This window comes from Arvicanthis niloticus, chromosome 3 (genome assembly GCF_011762505.2).
Source record: "Arvicanthis niloticus isolate mArvNil1 chromosome 3, mArvNil1.pat.X, whole genome shotgun sequence".
Lineage (NCBI taxonomy): Eukaryota > Metazoa > Chordata > Mammalia > Rodentia > Muridae > Arvicanthis > Arvicanthis niloticus.
Genome location: NC_047660.1, coordinates 72,177,302 through 72,196,823, shown reverse-complemented (window position 1 = coordinate 72,196,823; position 19,522 = coordinate 72,177,302). Strand labels below are relative to the sequence as shown.

The window sequence follows — 19,522 nt, the reverse complement described above, 5'->3', positions numbered from 1 at the left end:
CTCAAGACAAAGGCAAATGAGCCACTTGATTATTGGTAGAGAGTTACTACCAATTTTTTTTTTTAATATCTTCTTTTTTCCCTTATAAGGACAACATTTAATTGGGACTGGCTTACAGGTTCAGAGGTTCAGTACATTATCATCAAGTCAGGAACATGGCAGCATCCAGGCAGGCATGGTGCAGGAGGAGCTGAGAGTCCTGCATCTTCATCTGAAGGCTGCTAGCAGAATACTGGCTTCCAGGCAGCTAGGATGAGGGTCTTAAAGCCCTTACCCCCAGTGACACACATACTCCCACAGGGTCACACATTTTTTTTAAAATTGGATATTTTATTTATTTACAATACAGATGTCATCCCCTTTCCTCATTTCCCCTCCCTAGGACCCCATATCTTGTACCCCCTCTTTCTTTATGCTTTTATACCATTTTGATTACATGCATGTATTAAGGTCAGTTCTAGGTTGAGGGTCTAGCAATACAATAGATGCAAATAGCTGAGGAACAAGCAATACAGTAAACACAAATAGCTGAAGAAAAACCAAGGCATTAAACCCAGTTACATGAACACTCCCGTGATCACTGTTTCTAAGGGCTCCTCAGGATTACCAAAGTATCTAAGCCTACTTCTCTATCTTAGCCCAAGGTCATTTTCATGTCTGAAGCCTACTTCCTTGTTCTAGCCTAAAATTTAGATTCCTGTCTGAAATTACTTCTTTGTTCTGGCCTAATATTTAGATTCCTGCCTGAGATTATTTCTTTGTTGTATCCTACAATTTAAGACTATTACCTGAAATTACTTTTTTGTTCTAGTCTAATGTCAGATTCCTGCTTGAAGCCTACTTCCTTGTCCTTGGCCAATGTCATATTCCTGCCAAGCAGTCCATTTCCTTGTCCTTGGCTCATGTCAGCTTCTTGTCAAGCAACTCCAAAGGCTCTCCAACTCTCCCCCTTTTTTATTTCATTAACAAGACTGAGCCTGTCTTAGGTCATTCTGACAATGCTGCCTTCCTTTACCTGACATGGAATATGCATTATCAAAGGCAATGCACTTCTGTCTTAGGTTGGTAAGGTTCTGTTCAGAATCTTACCTGTCCTTGGCTTGCCAGACTGTTAATAACTCTGTCTGTCGGTCCATTTTCAGGTTTAAGCCATGTACTGTGGCTGCTAACATGTTGATGTTGTTAAAGATAAGCTTTACATGATGGGCAGGAATAAAAGTATTCCCAGAACAAGAAGGGTTAGCTTGGTCAAGCTATATATGCCATTCCTGAGGTTTGTCCAGAATGGAAATACTGAGCTCAGGCCATAGATAATTTTATCGGCATTATCTACAGCATCAAAGGTCAATAGAGCAGCATTCTTTAAATTCATAATCTCACTATGCAAAGTTAACACACCCAGAGAGGTATTAGGATTATGCCAAGTATCCTACAGCTGTCTTTAAACTTTTTTCTAATTATAATGACAATCATTGTGAATTTCAAAAGTAACACTACTCCAATGATATTTGATACTTGGGATGGATGGTTCCTGACTCTTGAACCCTGAACCTCCTTCAGATAATTTGAATGGGTTATAGAGCATCATTCGTTGTTCCAGATACCTGTATAAATTCTTTTGTATACTCAATACATTAGTAACATTTTTTTTTTGCTAGATGGTTAACAAAAATAGTTGTCTTAACTCCTTGTGCGTGTGCTATTGCAGAGGCAGTGGTGCTAGCAATTAATGGAATTAAAGCTGTTATACCAGCAGTAATCAAGCCTGCTACCCTCTTGCTTCTGCTTAAAGCCTAACTCACTTCTTTCAGCACTTTCAAGCTTTTTTCAGAGAATCAAGGTTTTCTAATACTCAGGGCAGTGAAATGAAAGCTGGTTGATAGACCCCCGTAACAGACATGCCAGGTTTCAACACACTAACATAATTGGAAATTATATAGTCAATGCAACTTACAATAAATGCTGTAGAAGAGACAAAACCAATTTTAGCTTGACAGTTAAGAGTTTTAAAACATGCACTAACCCTTGTTTGAAATCCAGATCCTGTCCCAACATTATCTCTTGCGATCCTAACATCATAGCGAGCTACAGCTAGCTTCCAAATATGTCTCTGACAGAGTCCAGATCCAGTCTTACAAAAGTAGACTATTATTTCTCATATTGTATTGATTTCTAGACCAGTACATGGTTGAGTCCTAATAGCTGGGCATCTTTAAGAAGAATACAAAAGACATAGTTTCTCTTTTCCATTCTCTATTCCACGAGGTCTAAAAATTTGAGGCAAGGCAGCTTGTCCCATCTGGGATATAGTCGAACAAAGGTGGGTCAGGAACATATGTCCAATACAGCTCCCCAGTCACCCTTGTCAGATCACTCAGCAAGCTCACAAGTCTGCATCATTCTTTGTCTCAGCAACAGTATGTCTCATCAATCTTTTTAAAGTTCCATGGGCCTCTTCTACAATACCTTGTCCTTGAGGATTATACGAAATCGCCTTAATAAATTGTTAACAAAAAGTCTCGACTGATCAACTACAATTACCAGACCCATTATCTGTTTTTTTTTTTTTTAGATTGGATATTTTATTTATTTACCTTTCAATATTATCTCCTCTCCCTTCCCCCCTCCCCCCCCAAAAAAAAATCTTACCCCATCCCACCTCCTCCTATTACTATGAGGGTGTGCTCCCATCATCCTCCCATTCCTGTCTCCCTGCTCTCAAATTCCCCAACACTAGGGAATCCAAACTATCAGGCACCAAGGCCCTCCACTTCCACTGATGCTTGACAAGGCCACCTCAACTACCTATACAGGTATGAGTCCCTCCCTCTGTATTCTCAGGCTGGAGGTTTTAGAATGGCTACTCCAGCTTGTTTCTTAGGACCATTTGCTTGGAAAATTGTTTTCCAGCCTTTTACTCTAAGGTAGTGTCTTTGTCACTGAGGTGGGTTTCCTGTATGTAGCAAAATGTTGGGTCCTGTTTACATATCCAGTCCGTTAGCCTATGTCTTTTTATTGAGAAATTGAAACCATTGATGTTAAGAGATACTAAGGAAAGAAGATTGTTGCTTCCTATTATTTTTGTTATTAGCAGTGGGATTGTTTGTGTGTCTATCTTCTTTTGGATTTGTTGGAAGAGGATTACTTTCTTGTTCTTTCTAGGGTATAATTTCCCTCCTTGTATTGGAGCTTTCCCGCTATTATCCTTTGTAGTGCTGGGTTTGTGGAAAGATACTGTGTAAATTTGGTTTTGTCGTGGAATATCTTGACTTCTCCATCTATGGTAATTGAGAGTTTTGCTGGGTATAGTAGCCTGGGCTGGCATTTGTGTTCTTTTAGGGTCTATATGACATCTGTTCACGATCTTCTTGCTTTTATAGTGAGAAGTCTGGTGTAATTCTGATAGGTCTGCCTTTATATGTTACTTGGCCTTGCTCCATTTAATATTCTTTCTTTGTTTTGTGCATTTGGTGTTATGATTATTATGTGACAGGAGGTATTTATTTTCTGGTCTAGTCTATTTGGCATTCTGTAGGCTTCTTGTATGTTTGCGGGCATCTCGTTCTTTAGGTTAGGGAAGTTTTCAATAATTTTGTTGAAGATATTTATTGGCCCTTTAAGTTGGGAATCTTCACTCTCTTCTATACCTATTATCCTTAGGTTTGGTCTTCTCATTGTGTCCTGGATTACCTGGATGTTTTGGGTTAAGAACTTTTTGCATTTTCTTTGACAGTTGTGTCACTATTTTCTATAGTATCTTCTGCACCTGAGATTTTCTCTTCTATCTCTTGTATTCTGTTGGTGATGCTTGCGTCTATGACTCATGATTTCATTCCTAGGTTTTCTATCTCCAGGTTAGTTTCCCTTTGTGATTTCTTTATTGTTTCTACTTTCATTTTTATGTCCTGGATGGTTTTGTTCAATTCCTTCTCCTGTTTGGTTGTGTTCTCTTGTAATTCTTTAAGGGATTTTTGTGTTTTCTCTTTAAGGGCTTCTGCCTGTTAATCTGTGTTCTCCTTAAATTCTTTGAGAGTGTTATTTATGTCCTTCTTAAGTCTTCTATCGTCATCATTAGAAGATTCAGATTTTAAATCTGAATCTTGTTTTCCTAGTGATATGGGGATTTCAGGACTTTCTTGTGTGGGGGGAACTAGGTTCTAATGATGTCAAGTACCCTGGGTTGCTGATGCTTATGTTCTTGCGCTTGCCTTTCGCCATCTGGATCTCCTTAGTGCTACCTGCCCTGTCTCTGAGTGGAGCCTGTCTTTCCTATTATCTTGGTTGTATCAAAACTGTATGAGGTGGGTATTACTACTGGGGTTAGAGCTGAGGCCCAAGATCTGCTCAGTGCTCAGGCACAGACCAGAAGGAACCAGTGCTCAGGGCCAGGAGTGAATTCCTGGGTCCCAGAGGGTATTGCTGTCTCCTTACCTAAGATACTGCCCGGGTTAGAGCTCCTGGGAGCCCCACTTTCTCTGGGTTCTGTGAGATTGGGTGCAGAGCTGCCTCCTTGGATCTGCTCAGTGCTCGGGCCCAGACCAGAAGGGTAGGGTCACACCTTCTAATAGTCTTTTAAAAATATTTTTATAGAGATATTCTATCTCCATATAAAGTATTTGTTAGAAATATTTTTAAACTTAGGATACATAAACCAAATGTTAAAAACATCTCAATTCTTTGCTTTACTAGTTATGAAAATGAGTAGAACTTATATACATAAAGCACTCGAATGTGTGAACATGTACTAGAATATTATGTAACTATACAGGAATTAAATAGATGTGTATGTTGATCTTAGTATTATAAGAACAAAGCAGGGTATACATAGATGTATAGTCCCAGTATTTAAAATATGTATGCTTTGTGTACGTAAGTGTTTTGTCTGCATGTATATCTGTGTACCATATAAGTGCCTTTGGAAATCAGAAGAGGACATCAGATCCCCTGGAAGTAGTTGTGAATTGCCTCATTGGTGCTGAGAACCAAACCCAGGTTGCCTGCAAAAACAGCCAAGTGCTCTTTACCACTGAGCCATCTGTTCAGACCCAAAATTTAATTTTGTCTGTCTGTCGATCTTTCTTTTTTTTTTTTTTTTTGGTTTGTTTTATTTTGTTTTTTGTTTTTTGTTTTTTGGAGATGGGATTTCTCTGTGTAGCCTTGGCTGTATTAGGACTCACTCTGTAGACCAGGTTGACCTTGAATTCAAAGATCCATCTGCTTCTGCTTTCCAGGTGGTGGAATTAAAGGTGTGTGTCACGCTCAGCTCCAGCCCCAAGTTCATGTATTCTTATATGTACACTGAAGCTTGAATTGTTGCTTCTGAAAAGGGAAAGTCATGGTCCAGGATGGCAAGGAATTTATTTCATCCTATACAACTTTTCCACTGTTAGAATTGGTTGTTTTCTGTCTGCAAACAAGGCAGTTTGCTGTTCAGACTGGATTCAAAAGTGATCTTCTGCCTCAGCCTCCCCTGAAGCTAGAACGATCAGTTGTTATACACTATACTATTGGAAAAAGATTTTTAAAAAGTCCCCCTCGAAGACAAAGTTTGGATCTTTCTGTGTAGCTCTGACTATCCTGGAATTCTTGTCTATACACCAGGCTGTCCTTGAACTCAGAAATCTGCCTGCCTGTGCCTCAGAGTGCTGGATTTAATGGTGTAAGTCATCACACCCAGCTAAAGTTTTAAGTATTCCTATGTTTTTGTTTTTTATTTTAACTGTAACGAATGTTTGTGTGTTAACTTTGTAGCCATGAAGGAAATGTCTGACTTACTGCACTTTTAAAGTTGGTAGGTGTTAATGGCAAGATTAAAAGTGATTCATGGGTTTTGACTTGGGTCTGGACTAGTAGGTCTTGAGTGTAGGACTGGGTGTGGTTTCTCTAAAGGCTTCTGCCTTAGTATTCTCTGGGTCTGCAGCTTGGGTGTTGATGGTACTGCCTTCTTTCTCTTCCCAGGGGTCAATTGAATTAAGTTTAGCAGGAGCCTGGGAAGTACTGGTTTATAATATTAATTTTATAATTTAGCTAAAGTTTTTTCCTAAACAAATGATATTGGATAGGTTGAAGTTAGAAGTTTTTGCAAAAAAAAAAAAACAAAATATACCACGCAAAATAGCATAGTATAGTGATGGCACTGTCTTTTCTTTTCTACCATGAAATTCCACAATAAGAATTCTTGTAGCTATTTTTTGCTTTACTAAAGATCAGTTCAAAACAATAAATGGTTGACTCAGTGTTTCACCAGAAATTTTAAAAATATGTGTTATGTTTAATTATGTATAGATGTGTGGATATGTGCCTGTGAGTGGTGCGGGTGCCCTAGGGGCCCAGAGGCATCCAGTCTCCCTGGGGTTGAAGTTACAGGCAGTTGTGAGCTACCTGTAAAAGAGCAACACATGTTCTTTACCACCGCACATCTCTCCGCCCCTGGTGGTTTTTTGGGTTTTTTTTTTTTTTTTTGGTTTTTTTTTTAACTAGTATCTCAGTAGCGCAGGCTGGCCTGCAACTCAAGCCTGGAACCTCCTTCCTTGACCTCCCAACTGCAGGAACTATAGAACTGAGCTACCACACCATTTTGTTGAACTCCCTCTCCCACAATCAATTGAAATGTCCTCTGAAGGTTCAAAGAAAGGGAACACCAGACCTCTAGAGAATCATCTTCCCACCAACTCACGGGGAAATTGATAGAGATGGGAAATAGAAGTGAGAGTGAGGAGTAGATGTGCTTTTTGTACTAATTTTCTAGATTGACTCTGAAGCTCTCTTTGCTTACTTATGTTTTTTTTAATTAGATAAACATTTTATACTGAAATATCAAATGTTATATTGTAAGGCTTTAAATGGCCTTAGAAAATATAAGTCTATGACAGACACAGTCCCTAGAGATATGATACTTTGAAAATTATTTTGCACTTTTTATGATTACCAAAAATTATCAGAGGCAGGAGAAATAGCTCAGTGGTTATAAGAGTACTGGCTGCTCTTGCAGAGGACCTGAGTTTGGTTTCCAGCATGCACATGGTAGCTTACAACCATTGTAACTCCAGTTTGAAGGGATCCAGATGTTCTCACTAGCTTTCCTGGGTAGCAGGCACACATGAGATGATGTACATACATACAGGCCAAATACTCATTCACATAATAAAGTCTTTTAAAAATAATTATGATACCTTAATAGCATACAATCCCAGCACTGGGGAGGCAGAGTTCCAGAACAGCCAGAGCTACATAGAAAAAATGAAAAGGAAAAAAATGAATCTTTTTTTTTTTTTAAGGGGTGTGAAGTTTGTTGAGAAGACAATGTAGAATCTTTGAACTGGAGGAATATGGGGGAACGAATGGAAAATGAATATAATCAAAATATACTGTATGCATCTATTGAAATTTTCAAAAAACTAATAAAAATATTAAAAATAGATACAAGCCGGGCAGTGGTGGTGCACGCCTTTAATCCCAGCACTTGGGAAGCAGAGGCAGGCAGATTTCTGAGTTCGAGGCCAGCCTGGTCTACAGAGTGAGTTCCAGGACATCCAGGGCTACACAGAGAAACCCTATCTCGAAAAACCAAAAAAAAAAAAAAAAACTTCTCATAGTACAAACATACAGGGTAATGGAGCTCATAGAAAGTCAGACTGTAGCTTGACGGTGGTGGTGCATGCTTTTAATCCCAGTACTTGGGAAGCGGAGGCAGATGGATCTCTAAAGTTTGAGGCTGGCTAGCTTGGTCTACAAATCAAGTTCCAAAGCAGTTAGAGCTACACAGAGAAACTATCTTGAAAAACAAACAAAGTCAAAATTTTAATACACAGACATCACATAGAGTTGATTACATGGAAGATCAATGGGATGGAAATGTAATTAAGAATGATAGTTTATTAGAAATAAAGAGATGAGATGTTATTTTTATTTTAAAACTTCAAGTTTTTGTGTAGAGATTTATCTGAGAGTATACTTAACTGTAAGTGCTTTGTTTTCAGATATCTAGTCTTGGATATTGCTGATAATCCAGTTGAAAACATAATACGTTTTTTCCCTATGGTAAGTATCAGTATTTTTATATCACTTAAAATTTATGATTTGGCCTAATAATTTAGATTGTAAAACTATTTTTACTCCATTATAACTGAAAAAAAATGTAGGGTTTACTTTATAAAGTGAAGTATTTTTTTTTAAAAAAACCTTTAAAAGTTGTATCACTGAGGGATTTTTTGTTGTTGATACTTATGTATGTTGCCTGAATGTATGCATGTGTATCACATGGATACAAGAGCCCACAGAAATCATAAGAAAGTATTGGATCCTCTAGAACTAGAGTTAGGGGTGGTTCTGAGCCATCATGTGGGTTCTAGGAACCAACCACTGGTCTTCTGCATGGGCAGTGGACAGCAAGTGCTTTCTACAACACTGCTCCATCTCACCAGGCCCCTCATTGAGGTGTTTTGTTTCTTTTTTAATTACATTTTTTGTGTTTGTGCTCATGCATGCACACATACTTGTGTGTGCCATGGTGTGCCCATGAAGATCAGAGGACAGCTTTTAGGAGTCTGTTCTCTCTGCCATGTGTTCCAGGATAGAACTTAGGTCATCAGGCTTGTTGTAGGTGCCTTTACCTGCTGAGCCATCTTGCCGTCCCAAGAGTTGGGTTTTTTAAAGATGAGTGTTGCTCTGTAACTTTCAGCCTCCTTTTGTTTTACTAGATAATATGTTCATCTTACTCTACTGTTTTTTGTAACACGTTCTCTCTTACCCTCAGACTAAAGAGTTTATTGATGGAAGCTTACAAAATGGAGGTAAATAAATTTTTTGTTATTAAAGATTTATTTTTGTATGAGTATTTTATCTACATGTATGTATGTGCACTACACGGGTGTCTGAAGAAGAGTTTATCTGAGTATAACTGGAGTACAGATAGTTATGAGCTTCCCTGTGGGTGCTGAGAATCAAACCTGGTCCTCTGCAAGAGCCACAAGTGTTCTCAAGCCATCTCTCCAGGCAATAGTATTTGTTTATTTTTAGGAGTTTTTGTTCCAATTACCTTTTAGTTGATATTTTTTCCTGAATGTAGGGTAAATTCTATTTTTATATGGCAGATGGTATTCAAATGTATATTTTTCCAGCTACTTAATTTCATCTTATGCTTTTTAAAATTTTTCCATTACTTTTTGTTTCTCTTAAAATTTGTTATATTCTTTAAATAATTAAAATAAAGACGTGAAAATTAATAGCTAAGTGGCAAGTACGTGAAATAAAATATCTAAGGAAGACTCATCATAGCCTGATATGTGGATTTAGTATATTTTACATTCAAAATCTTATCTTTTAGATGATTAACTATTTTTTAAACTTTTTCAGGAAAAGTTCTTGTCCATGGGAATGCAGGTATCTCTAGAAGGTATGAAGATAGATAATCTTTGTTTATTGTGTTTAGTTATGAGTTGTATTTTCTAATTGTTTCTCTGTCTTCAGTGCCGCCTTTGTTATTGCATACATCATGGAGACCTTTGGGATGAAGTACAGGTAAGCTAACAGTCAAACCTAGCAACAGTTCACTCTCACCGAAATAGACTTAATAGTTAGGAATTTAAGGTTTAATATAGATATTTTATAGATAGATACTCATAGTTGGTTAGGCAAAACTGGAAATTTGCCATTAGGGAATTGATTAGTTTCAGCTTAAAAACTGTAGATACAAATGTCGGTGTTCATTTTACTTACATTGACATCTACTGGATATAGTAGAATATGCCTGTAATCAAAATACTCAGCAGATTTAAAGTAGGATTACTGAAAATTCAAGGCTGCAAATCAAGACCCTGTCTAAGAAAAGAAACAAGTAATTAGGATTGTCTGTAGCATCTCTTATAAATCAGAATGATCTTTCACACCCAAAATCATCTCTTACAATCAGTACATAGTTTTTTTTTTTTGTTTTTTTGTTTTTTTTTTTTTTTTTTTGGTTTTTCGAGACAGGGTTTTTCTGTGTAGCCCTGGCTGTCCTGGAACTCACTCTGTAGACCAGGCTGGCCTCGAACTCAGAAATCTGCCTGCCTCTGCTTCCCAAGTGCTGGGATTAAAGGCGTGCGCCACCACAGCCCGGCCATAGATTTTTTTTTAAAGAGAGGAAGACCTTCATAATAAAAATCAAACTACTAGTATACAGTATTACCTTTCTTAGTCTTAGGAAAGCTAGAAATTGTGACCACTCTATGTCACTTCCAAACAGAAAACTTTAAAGTATTTATCTCTTGGAGCTGGAGCATTGGCTAAGGACCTGGCTTTAGTACCCAGCACTATGTGGCAGCTATAACTTTGTCTGCTAACAGTTTCAGGGAATCCAACACTTTTCTGGCCTCCTGCAGACCAACACACACACACAAAGCTCTCATACACATTTTTTTTTATGTAGTTGCCTCTGCCAGATTTAGGCAGAGTAGAAAACTTTGCTGTCAGTTACCCATTGATGACCCCACAGGCTCCAGTAGATAGTTTCAATCCAAGGTCACACACTAAGTGGGTCTCTTGAGTGACAAGACTTTTCCTGTGGAGATTGAGTACATATTTACTTACCTCCCATATGGAGTCCACAATAGACCAAAGTATAGGTATCAATCACCACAGCCCAACTTGGTGAACCAATAAATTTTATTGGAATTACTGACAGAAATATGGTTGAGGAGTTACTTAGAGGAGCAGAAATGAATCAAAGACAGTAGGTATCACCAAAATCCACCCTTGCCTGGGTGACGGATCACAAAAGCTGGGAATGTGGAACACACTCAACTGCTTGGAGAATGTTCTTTCCATGTGACTTAGTCCTTAAGTGTAAAGCTCTTTCAGGGAGTTTAGTGGTTTTCTGCTTCTCTGAAGCAGTTTGGCTTATCTGAGGGTGACTGTATCAGTCTTTACTCTTTACTATGGAGAGAAGGGTTTCTAAATCTGGTCAGTTTCAGAGACTTCCTGAAGCTTTTGACTTGTTTGTTTTAGCTTCCCTACAGAAAAGAATGTTGCAACCTTGAAGGAAACTGCTACACAACAGGTTCACAACACCGAAAGTGATTAATGCCAGAAAGGGACTGGTAGACTGAGGAGGCAAGGATCCAGAGCCCAGATGGGGTTGTGGCTGGGTTCATAGGGATGAGGGGAATAGGGCAAATTAGAATACAGTGTATACATGTGTAAATTTTGATTGATATACAATTTAAATATTTGAATGCAAACAGCTGAAAAATACTTTTGTATTTAGGATCTTGTCATATTCATAATCTCTTGATTCATGGTGTTTACTACTAGATGTTACATGTAAGCTTTATAACACAGGGGTTCACTAATCATTTAATGTTTGTGCATGTGCACCATGTGACAAGTATGCAGCATGCAGAAGTGCTTTGCACTTCTCTCATCTACACAGCAGTCCTCCAGAAGCTGCATCACAGTTCCTGATGTACCAGGGAGAAAACATGGAGCAAGTTCCCTGTTAGAGGTGGCGAGCCTAGGAACTGTGAATTGAGTTGGCCTAACTTCTCTCCACTATGACACATCACCTCTCCATAGTATTATAAATGACTATTGTTTAATAATCTGTTTTGGCAGATTATTAAGGTGGTTTTTAATGTTGCAGGGTTTTTTCTACTGTGTTGGGGATTGAACCCAGGGCCTTGCCTTAACAAAACAGTTCTATCCCCAGCTTTAGGGGAAATTTCAAATAAATTCTTCTTTGGTTTATTTGAGACAGGGTTTCTCTGTGTAGCCCCCGCTGTCCTGAAACTCACCCTGTAGACCAAGCTGGCAGATAGCCACCTGCCTCTGCCTCCTGAGGGCTGGGATTTAAGGTATACAGTACTATCTCCCACCTTTAAATAAATTGAAAACAGTATTTTAGATTATTTCATTAAGTAGTAGGTCCTTTATATTAATTTTTCTTCCTCCATTTTCAGAGATGCATTTGCTTATGTCCAAGAAAGGAGATTTTGTATTAATCCTAATGCTGGATTTGTCCACCAACTTCAGGTAATGAACGCCTATGTCCACTCTGTTTAAGGCAGAGTATAGAATGAATAAAATGCCTATTCAGCTTAGGTGTAGAATTTATTTTCTAAATACTTGATATTATTATAATCTGACTAATTGATGATAATTCCAGTTTGCATCTTAATAATTTTTTGTTTCTCTTTATCATGTAGCTCTGGCTGTCCTAGAATTCACAGAGATCTGCGTGCTTCTGCCTCTCTGCCTCTGCTAGGGAAGCAAAGGCAGGCATATCACTGTGAGTTCAAGACTAGTAAAAACAAACAAACAAACAAAAAGCTATTAGGGCTAGAAAGATGGCTCAGCAGTTAAGAGCACCGTCTGCTCTTCCAGAAGTTCTGAGTTTAATTCCCAACAGCCACATGGTGACTCACAACCATCTATAATGGGATCCAATGCCTCATCTTGTGTGTCTGAAGGCAGCAATAGTATACTCATAAATAAAATGAAAATAAATAAATCTTTAAAAAAAAAAAAAAAGACTGGGGAATATAGCTAGCAGCAGACTGCTTTCTCACCTAGCTTGCTAGGATGGATAAGGCTTTGGGTTCAGTTCCTAATAGCAGAGTATTTGATGAAGTCACATTTGCCAGGTATACTGTCATACACCTGCAATCTCAAAAGGAAGGGGGATCAAAGATCATGGCCAGTCTCAGCTAAATAGCACATTGGAAGCCAGCCTCAGTTCTTTGAGATTGTGTCAGAAGGAGAGAGAGGAAGAAGCAGAAGAAGGGGGAAACATTTCAAAGGCAGAACACTACAGTACTTAGGCATGCAGAGGATTTGGAAATAAAACTAGCAAAGGAGATGGCTAGTGATGTAGCAAGAAGATTCTGGTGCTCTGGTTTCAGGGATGGAAGGTTGAAGACTTTGTAAAAGGAAGGAGTAATTACCTCTTTCAAAGAACTTGAGGCCCTTCACAAAGTCCTTGTGAGATGAGGAAGGTAAACTTGTTCAGGGAAAAGATAATTTTATTTTTATTGATTCTTAGAACCATTTAATAAATTGCAGGTTTAAGTTTTGGGTCCCTCTGTCCTTTGTGCTATTTTAACATATAGAATTAGACCATTATAGCTAATGCCCAGTAGCAAAAGATACATTGTGCCTGGCAGTGAGCTATTAAACTTGGTTTCTAATTATAATAACTGACAGTTACCAGATTGGAACTGTGAACCTTCATCCCTTTTACGAGAGTTTGATGCTAGCCCTTTGTCTATAAACTAAGAATACAAGTGTATATATTCATCTTGTATCTGAGCTATTTAAAATCTTTTTTTTTTTTTTAGGAATATGAAGCCATCTACTTAGCAAAATTAACAATACAGATGATGTCACCACTCCAGATAGAAAGGTCCTTATCTGTTCATTCTGGTACCACAGGTAAGGGGTTGGTTTGTTTGTTTTGTAGAAAATTGAAAAGAAAGGTAATGGTAGAGGAAGTAGAAAAGAAGCATCTATTACACATTTCACATAATTCCGAGCAATCTGTTTAGAAACTCTGAGTAAACTAAACAGTTTCAAAGGATTACCAGCCTAATGAATAAAGAGTACATGTACTGTTTGTTATTATGTTATGCATAAACCATGATGCATAGCTAATTATAATAACCAGTTGAAAATCACATATCTACTGTGTCTAATTTTAAGTCTATTAAGTTGTATAACTATTAGAAGATTAAAATAAGGCCTGTCTGGATAATTTGGCTGACACTAAAAATGCGGTTGCTGGATAGAGTGGCATAATGCCTATAATCTCAGCCCTGGGTGAGGGAGGCAGGAAGATCATAGTAAGACCTTGTCTCAGAACAAAATGAAAAAAGGGATTAATACATAGTATGTTTCAAGTTCAACAGGGTAATTCAAGTTATCTCAGTTTATCTTTGCTCCTATTTTGAGTTTTTGTTGTTTTTAAGCTTTATTTTTAATGAGTGTTTTGCCTGCATGTATGTACACACACATATACATGCCAGATTTCTAAGAAGATCAGAAGGTAGCAGCAGATGTCTGGAACTGGAGTTATAGATGGTTGTAAGCCACCAAGTAAATACTAAGAACCAAACCTAAGTCCTCTGAAAGAGCAGTGAGTTCTTAATTGCTGAGCCATCCCTCCTACTATGTAGTACTGGCTGGCCCAGAATTAGCTGTGTAGCCCAGGCTAGCTTGGAACTTACTTGGTTACTGTGTTTGTTACTGAACCTGATAGCCTTCTGGTCCCCTGGACCCACATGGTATAGGAGAAACTGACTCCCACAAGTTATGAACTGCCTCTAGCTCCCAAATGCTGGAATTAAAAGTGTGTGCCACCATACCCACCTACTACTGTTTTATCTGACCTCTATTTTTATGATCAGTCCACTTATTTTCATAGGTAACAGTCTAAGCAAACTGTCAGATTCTCATCTTTACTTTCCAAGCCCTTGCTGCTCTCGCTTGTAACATCTCTTGTACAATTGGAACAGACCATGTGCCAGATGCTGAGCTTACTGAAGCACAAGTGCTCAGGCCACATGTACCTTTTGTGAGCCTAGCTTCCCAATTACCCTTGATCCCTCGCTCATTAGTTACTGTTTAAACATGTTTACCAGCATCTTTAAAACACACTTTCTTCTAAATAGTACTAACAAAGTCTAGTTCGGTCATTGTGAGCCTCCTTAGCCTCTTTAGTATGGTCTATACACTGTGGTCAAATTTTTCTTTCTTAATGTAATAATATTTTTGTTTTGCCAAAGACTTAGTTGACTATTCCTATAAAAGTGTAAACTGGGAAGTCCAAAATGAGCATGCCAGCTGAAGAGAGCCCTAGTTCTCATGCAGAGCCACAGGTAGCAAAGGTTACCATATGTAGGAAAAGCCCTTCTGTTGTTGGGTTTTGTTTGTTTGTTTGTTTTCTTCGAGGCAGGGTTTCTCTGTGTAGCCCTGGCTGTCCTGGAACTCACTCTGTAGACCAGGCTGGCCTTGAACTCAGAAATCCACCTGCCTCTGCCTCCCAAGTGCTGGGATTAAAGGCGTGCACCACCACTGCCCGGTTGGTGCTTCTGGTTTTTTTAGTTTGTGTTCACACTCCAAAAAACTAAACTGATAGTTGTTCAGATGTTATCCTTACTATAGTGCAGGATATTCCTCTTCCCTATTCTTACACATAACTTAGATGTCATCTCCTCAAATAAGGCTGTTCACTGTACTCTTCTCCAGCCTCCTGGAGAAGCATATGATTGCCTGGGAGTTGTGCACCTGTGCTTACTCTTAAGCTAGGAGTTATCTTCCACTTTTACTCCATTGGTTTAAGCAATAACTTTGTTAGAATCTGCAATCTGAACCAGGCAACTCCGTGTCCTCGGGAGCCAGAGAAAAGCAGGCCGATTTCTGAGTTTGAGGCCAGCCAGGGCTACATGGAAAAACCCTGTCTCAAAAAACAAACAAAACAAAAAATCTGCAATCTGGACTACATTATGACTTAGCACAACTCTAAACCTGCAGCCATGCCATCATTAGTCACAGAACACAGACAACTGCCATTCAACTGTCCTTTAGCTGTTCCCCACCACAAGACTTCTTTCTGAATATAATTATAGGGCACATAGAGATAATTTTTATTCTTGGTGGGATATTTTTGTACAGCAGACTCTGGTATAAGGAGTAAAATGGATCTCTTATCTGATGTATATGTTCCTTGCTCCTAAACCATAGGTCTAGATGGTAAAGCCACAGAATTAGCAGAAAAATATTTTCAACTGTCCCTCTTCATAACTGTAACTGTGTAAACAGAACAGTTATATCTATAAATCTTATGACCACAAACTCATCTACTAAATGTAGTGCCTTAGGACATGTTTATGTTGCCTACAAAGCATAAAATTGGTGATTATCAGATTTAATGTACCACTGACTTTTGAAACATTTTACTATGTACCAGACGTTAAGTTGCCAAAGTAACTTTATCTTCATGACACAACATATGTGTGCTATAAATTCAAGTATGAAATTTTTATAATGCTAATATAGTATCACTTGGTGAAAGAGCAAATTTTTGCTGCTTGTACTATCCTAATGTTTCTATAAGTTTTCACTGTACATTCATTCAATAACCTTTAGGTAGTGTGAAAAGAACACATGAAGAAGATGATGAGTTTGGAAGCATGCAAGTAGCAACTGCGCAGAACGGCTGACCTGTGACGACTGTTAATTGCACACTATGGCTGCCCTCTGAGGACTGTTACTTGGGTGTGAGCTTTCATCTGGAAAGGAGAGGATCCTAGTGATGATAATGGGAAATGGTAAACACACAGATACTTTGTTTTCAATTACACTTGCTTCCAGACATGTTTCTCTGCAACTTGCTGAGCAACACTTTAAGATGTTGGACTTCTGCAGTAGATGGCACTGATGGGTGATGGGTTTACTTTAAAAAAAAAAAAAAAAACTTTATGGTTTTATTATAAACCAAGAATTTTGGACTTGCAAAGAGGTATTATTGCAATAATGCACTTTTCATACTTGAAATTTATTTGTATGATATAAAGTTATTACTTTAAACAAAATGCAAGTTAGGGGGATTTGTTTATAGATTTTGGATAATTTATAACAAACAAATTTCCTAATGTTTCCTAAAAACTCATTTTGTGTTATATATATAATATTTAAAGTAATTTTACAGTTCAATTTTATGATGGAGCCTCTTACAGAAATGTTAACAAAATGTAGAACTCATCCACATTTTTTTTTAGTATAATTCAGTAACTTGATTACCATTTTTTTAAACTTCTTGGTCCCGTATCTTTAAATCATGATTTAGCCAACTAGCCTACTTTACTAATTTAATACAGTTAATGCTTCCTTTCCAACGCCTCCCTTATTCTACATGAGAAAGGTTGAAATGATCAAAGAAAGAAGTCTTATTTTCCAGAACCAGATACTCAGAAAATAAGGATAGTGTTGTATTTTCCATATGACTTTTTTCTCTTTACTGTTTAAGCCAAATGTACACTTAGTCTTTTCAGAGTTGCCTAGCTCTTCTAACTTTTGTCCAAAATGGTTCAAAGTAGACCAAACCAATGTAGCACTGTTTCTTCAATATGAAACCCCCAAAAGAAAAGTGCCTTGCATCAACAAACAAGCAAATCCTCATGACTTCTAAATTAGTATATAAAGCAGTGAAAAGCTATTAACATTTTTCTGTAATTTCTTGTTTTAAAACCATATATTAAACCTGATGCTTGAAGAAAGTAAATTATTTGGAATGAGACATTTACTTCTATTTTACATTGTTATTACTTCTGTGAGGTTCAGCTGACAGCTTTGCTTTGAAGATGTAGCCTTTGGAAAGCAGTTTGTGGGTGGCTTCAGTGTATTGTAAATTACTGTTTTGTTCCCAAATTAACTCAAATTTGCACCATAATTTGCATTAGCAACGTCATTATATATCTCTTTAGTTTTCCATGTTTTTATCAATATGTATAAAAGTTGTTCTACAAAAAACATTTTACTATTGTAAGTGTGATGTGCAGAAGAGAGAAGTGTTTTTAACTTTTTGTATATGACTTTAGGGTAGCACAAACCCAGCTCCTTTAATAAGCTGATGTTTCTCAGTCCTCTTTTGAGGTGCTTTACTGTTGGGAATGATACCCACACACTTCCAGGGCACCATGAGGCACTTCGTAAGGCTAACAGGTTACACTTGAGTTACCTGGCTTTACTCACCACCTTAGGACATTAACAGTATAGAAAGGCTCTTTGTCCTTCACAGTGGGATCCTGAATATAAACCAGAATTACTGTTACCTTGATCTTTACCCTCTTTACCCCATCCCATCTCCCATCTTTCAGTTCTAAAAAACAGCATTGCTTTTAATTCTGTTGTGTCACAGGCATGGTGGTCTAGTAGAGCCAAGCTTACACTGGGTATTCAAGAATCCCTGTATACACATTACCACCGCACAGGTCAACAAAGGTCTCTCTTGGAGTCTACCCATAATCTATGACCCATTGAACAGAAATTGTGCTTATTAAAGCAGTCTTCATTTTAAAAACTGGTTTTTCAAGATGAGACATTTGAAATAACTTTTTAAAAACAAGTTTTATAAAAATACATGTTCCTCTTTAAGTAGGAGTCTGTCCAAAATACAGAGGTTATTGACAGTCATTTGTAGCTGGTAATTTTCCATTTTTCTATCCACTGTCATTTTTTTCTTTTCACATAAAGTGCCTATCCAGCACAATACACTGGAGACAGCCTTAGACACTAGGGACTGCCACCATGTGGAGCACAGTTGACATAGACAGATGAGGTTTGTCCTTTCATAAGCCACCTCCACATTTCTTTTCTTCCTCTGTATTTACCGTCTAAGTAGCTGTCTTAGGTTCCATTTCCAGTGATGTTTTATAAGTCAACTATGATAAACTTATCCAATCATGATTTATTCTCTAGTCAACTTGAATAATGTATGAATGTCCACCCAGTTTCAACATTAAATGTATAAACTGGGCTCATAATTAAAACTATACTTTTTTTATCAAAACATAGGGAACTTTATTACTCCCCACTTTGAAAGTTTGAGACAGCTCCTGGAAACTGGAGTAGAGAAGGGAGTCTTCTCCTAATTTAACTGATTCATGTTAATTTCTTGTCTGTTAGATGTTGTACCAATTCTATGGTAGGAATGTTCCAGTGTGATAACTCTGCTACCAACTTTCAACCGCTTCTAGAGCAGACTATTCATTTGAAAGGGGTGTAGGGTTAATCTGGGTCTAGAAGTAATGTCAGAAAATGCTAAGCATGTCCTTTGTAATAAAACATAAGGTTCTTAATTGTTTAATTACTATGGAATTCAAATTAATTAGAAGTATTTAAGTGCAATCTTGAATTATGAAGTTGAGATGTATATATTAGGATGTCAACTTGATGTAAAGTAAATGAGCAGTTACCTGATGGATCTTTTTTAATAACTGGTTTAATCCACAATCCTAAAGCATAGTGAACTTCACTTCAGTATTTACAGTATCTTTGTCCATTCAACAACACTCCAATGAGGAGGAAATAGTAGGAAATAGCTGAGAATTACTCAAGGATTTTATTTATTTATTTTTATTAGGAAAATAAGTTTCTAGAGTCTTGAGTGCTGGATAATTCTTTTGTCTTTCCCATTCATGGCAGCTAAAAAAAAAATCACTCAGAATATTCAGGTTTACATGTTATGCTTCTCTTTACAGGGAGCTACCATACCTCACAGTTCAAAGTGTTTTCTCAATCAGTAACATGATACTGACATGTAATTGCAATTTACTATGCAGCAAAAGTGACTCAAGAAAAGTAACATACGTGTCTATTTACCTCTGTATAGGCAATTGCTTACGTTATTCTACTTTTAACATTTGTACTCAGATAAAATGCTTATGTATGTATAGGAATGTCACAGTGCAAGATGCTGCTAGCCTGGGCACAAAGTATTAAAATTATTTTGTGAAGACTGGTGGTTGTATTAAAACTGTTGTGCCATTGT

The 19,522-nt window shown here is 37.6% G+C and overlaps 1 protein-coding gene across 1 annotated transcript in view; it reads left to right on the top strand.

Moving 5' to 3' along the window:
- Positions 1 to 19,258, top strand: part of Styx (serine/threonine/tyrosine interacting protein) — a 30,351-nt gene extending 11,093 nt beyond the window's left edge. The window contains exons 5-11 of the mRNA XM_034497592.2: positions 7,980 to 8,040; positions 8,756 to 8,792; positions 9,355 to 9,394; positions 9,469 to 9,519; positions 11,937 to 12,009; positions 13,314 to 13,407; positions 16,120 to 19,258. Coding sequence (XP_034353483.1) covers positions 7,980 to 8,040; positions 8,756 to 8,792; positions 9,355 to 9,394; positions 9,469 to 9,519; positions 11,937 to 12,009; positions 13,314 to 13,407; positions 16,120 to 16,193 — 430 coding nt within the window. The 3' untranslated portion in view covers positions 16,194 to 19,258. The remainder of the gene's footprint in view (positions 1 to 7,979; positions 8,041 to 8,755; positions 8,793 to 9,354; positions 9,395 to 9,468; positions 9,520 to 11,936; positions 12,010 to 13,313; positions 13,408 to 16,119) is intronic.
- The last annotated feature ends 264 nt before the right edge of the window (positions 19,259 to 19,522 follow it).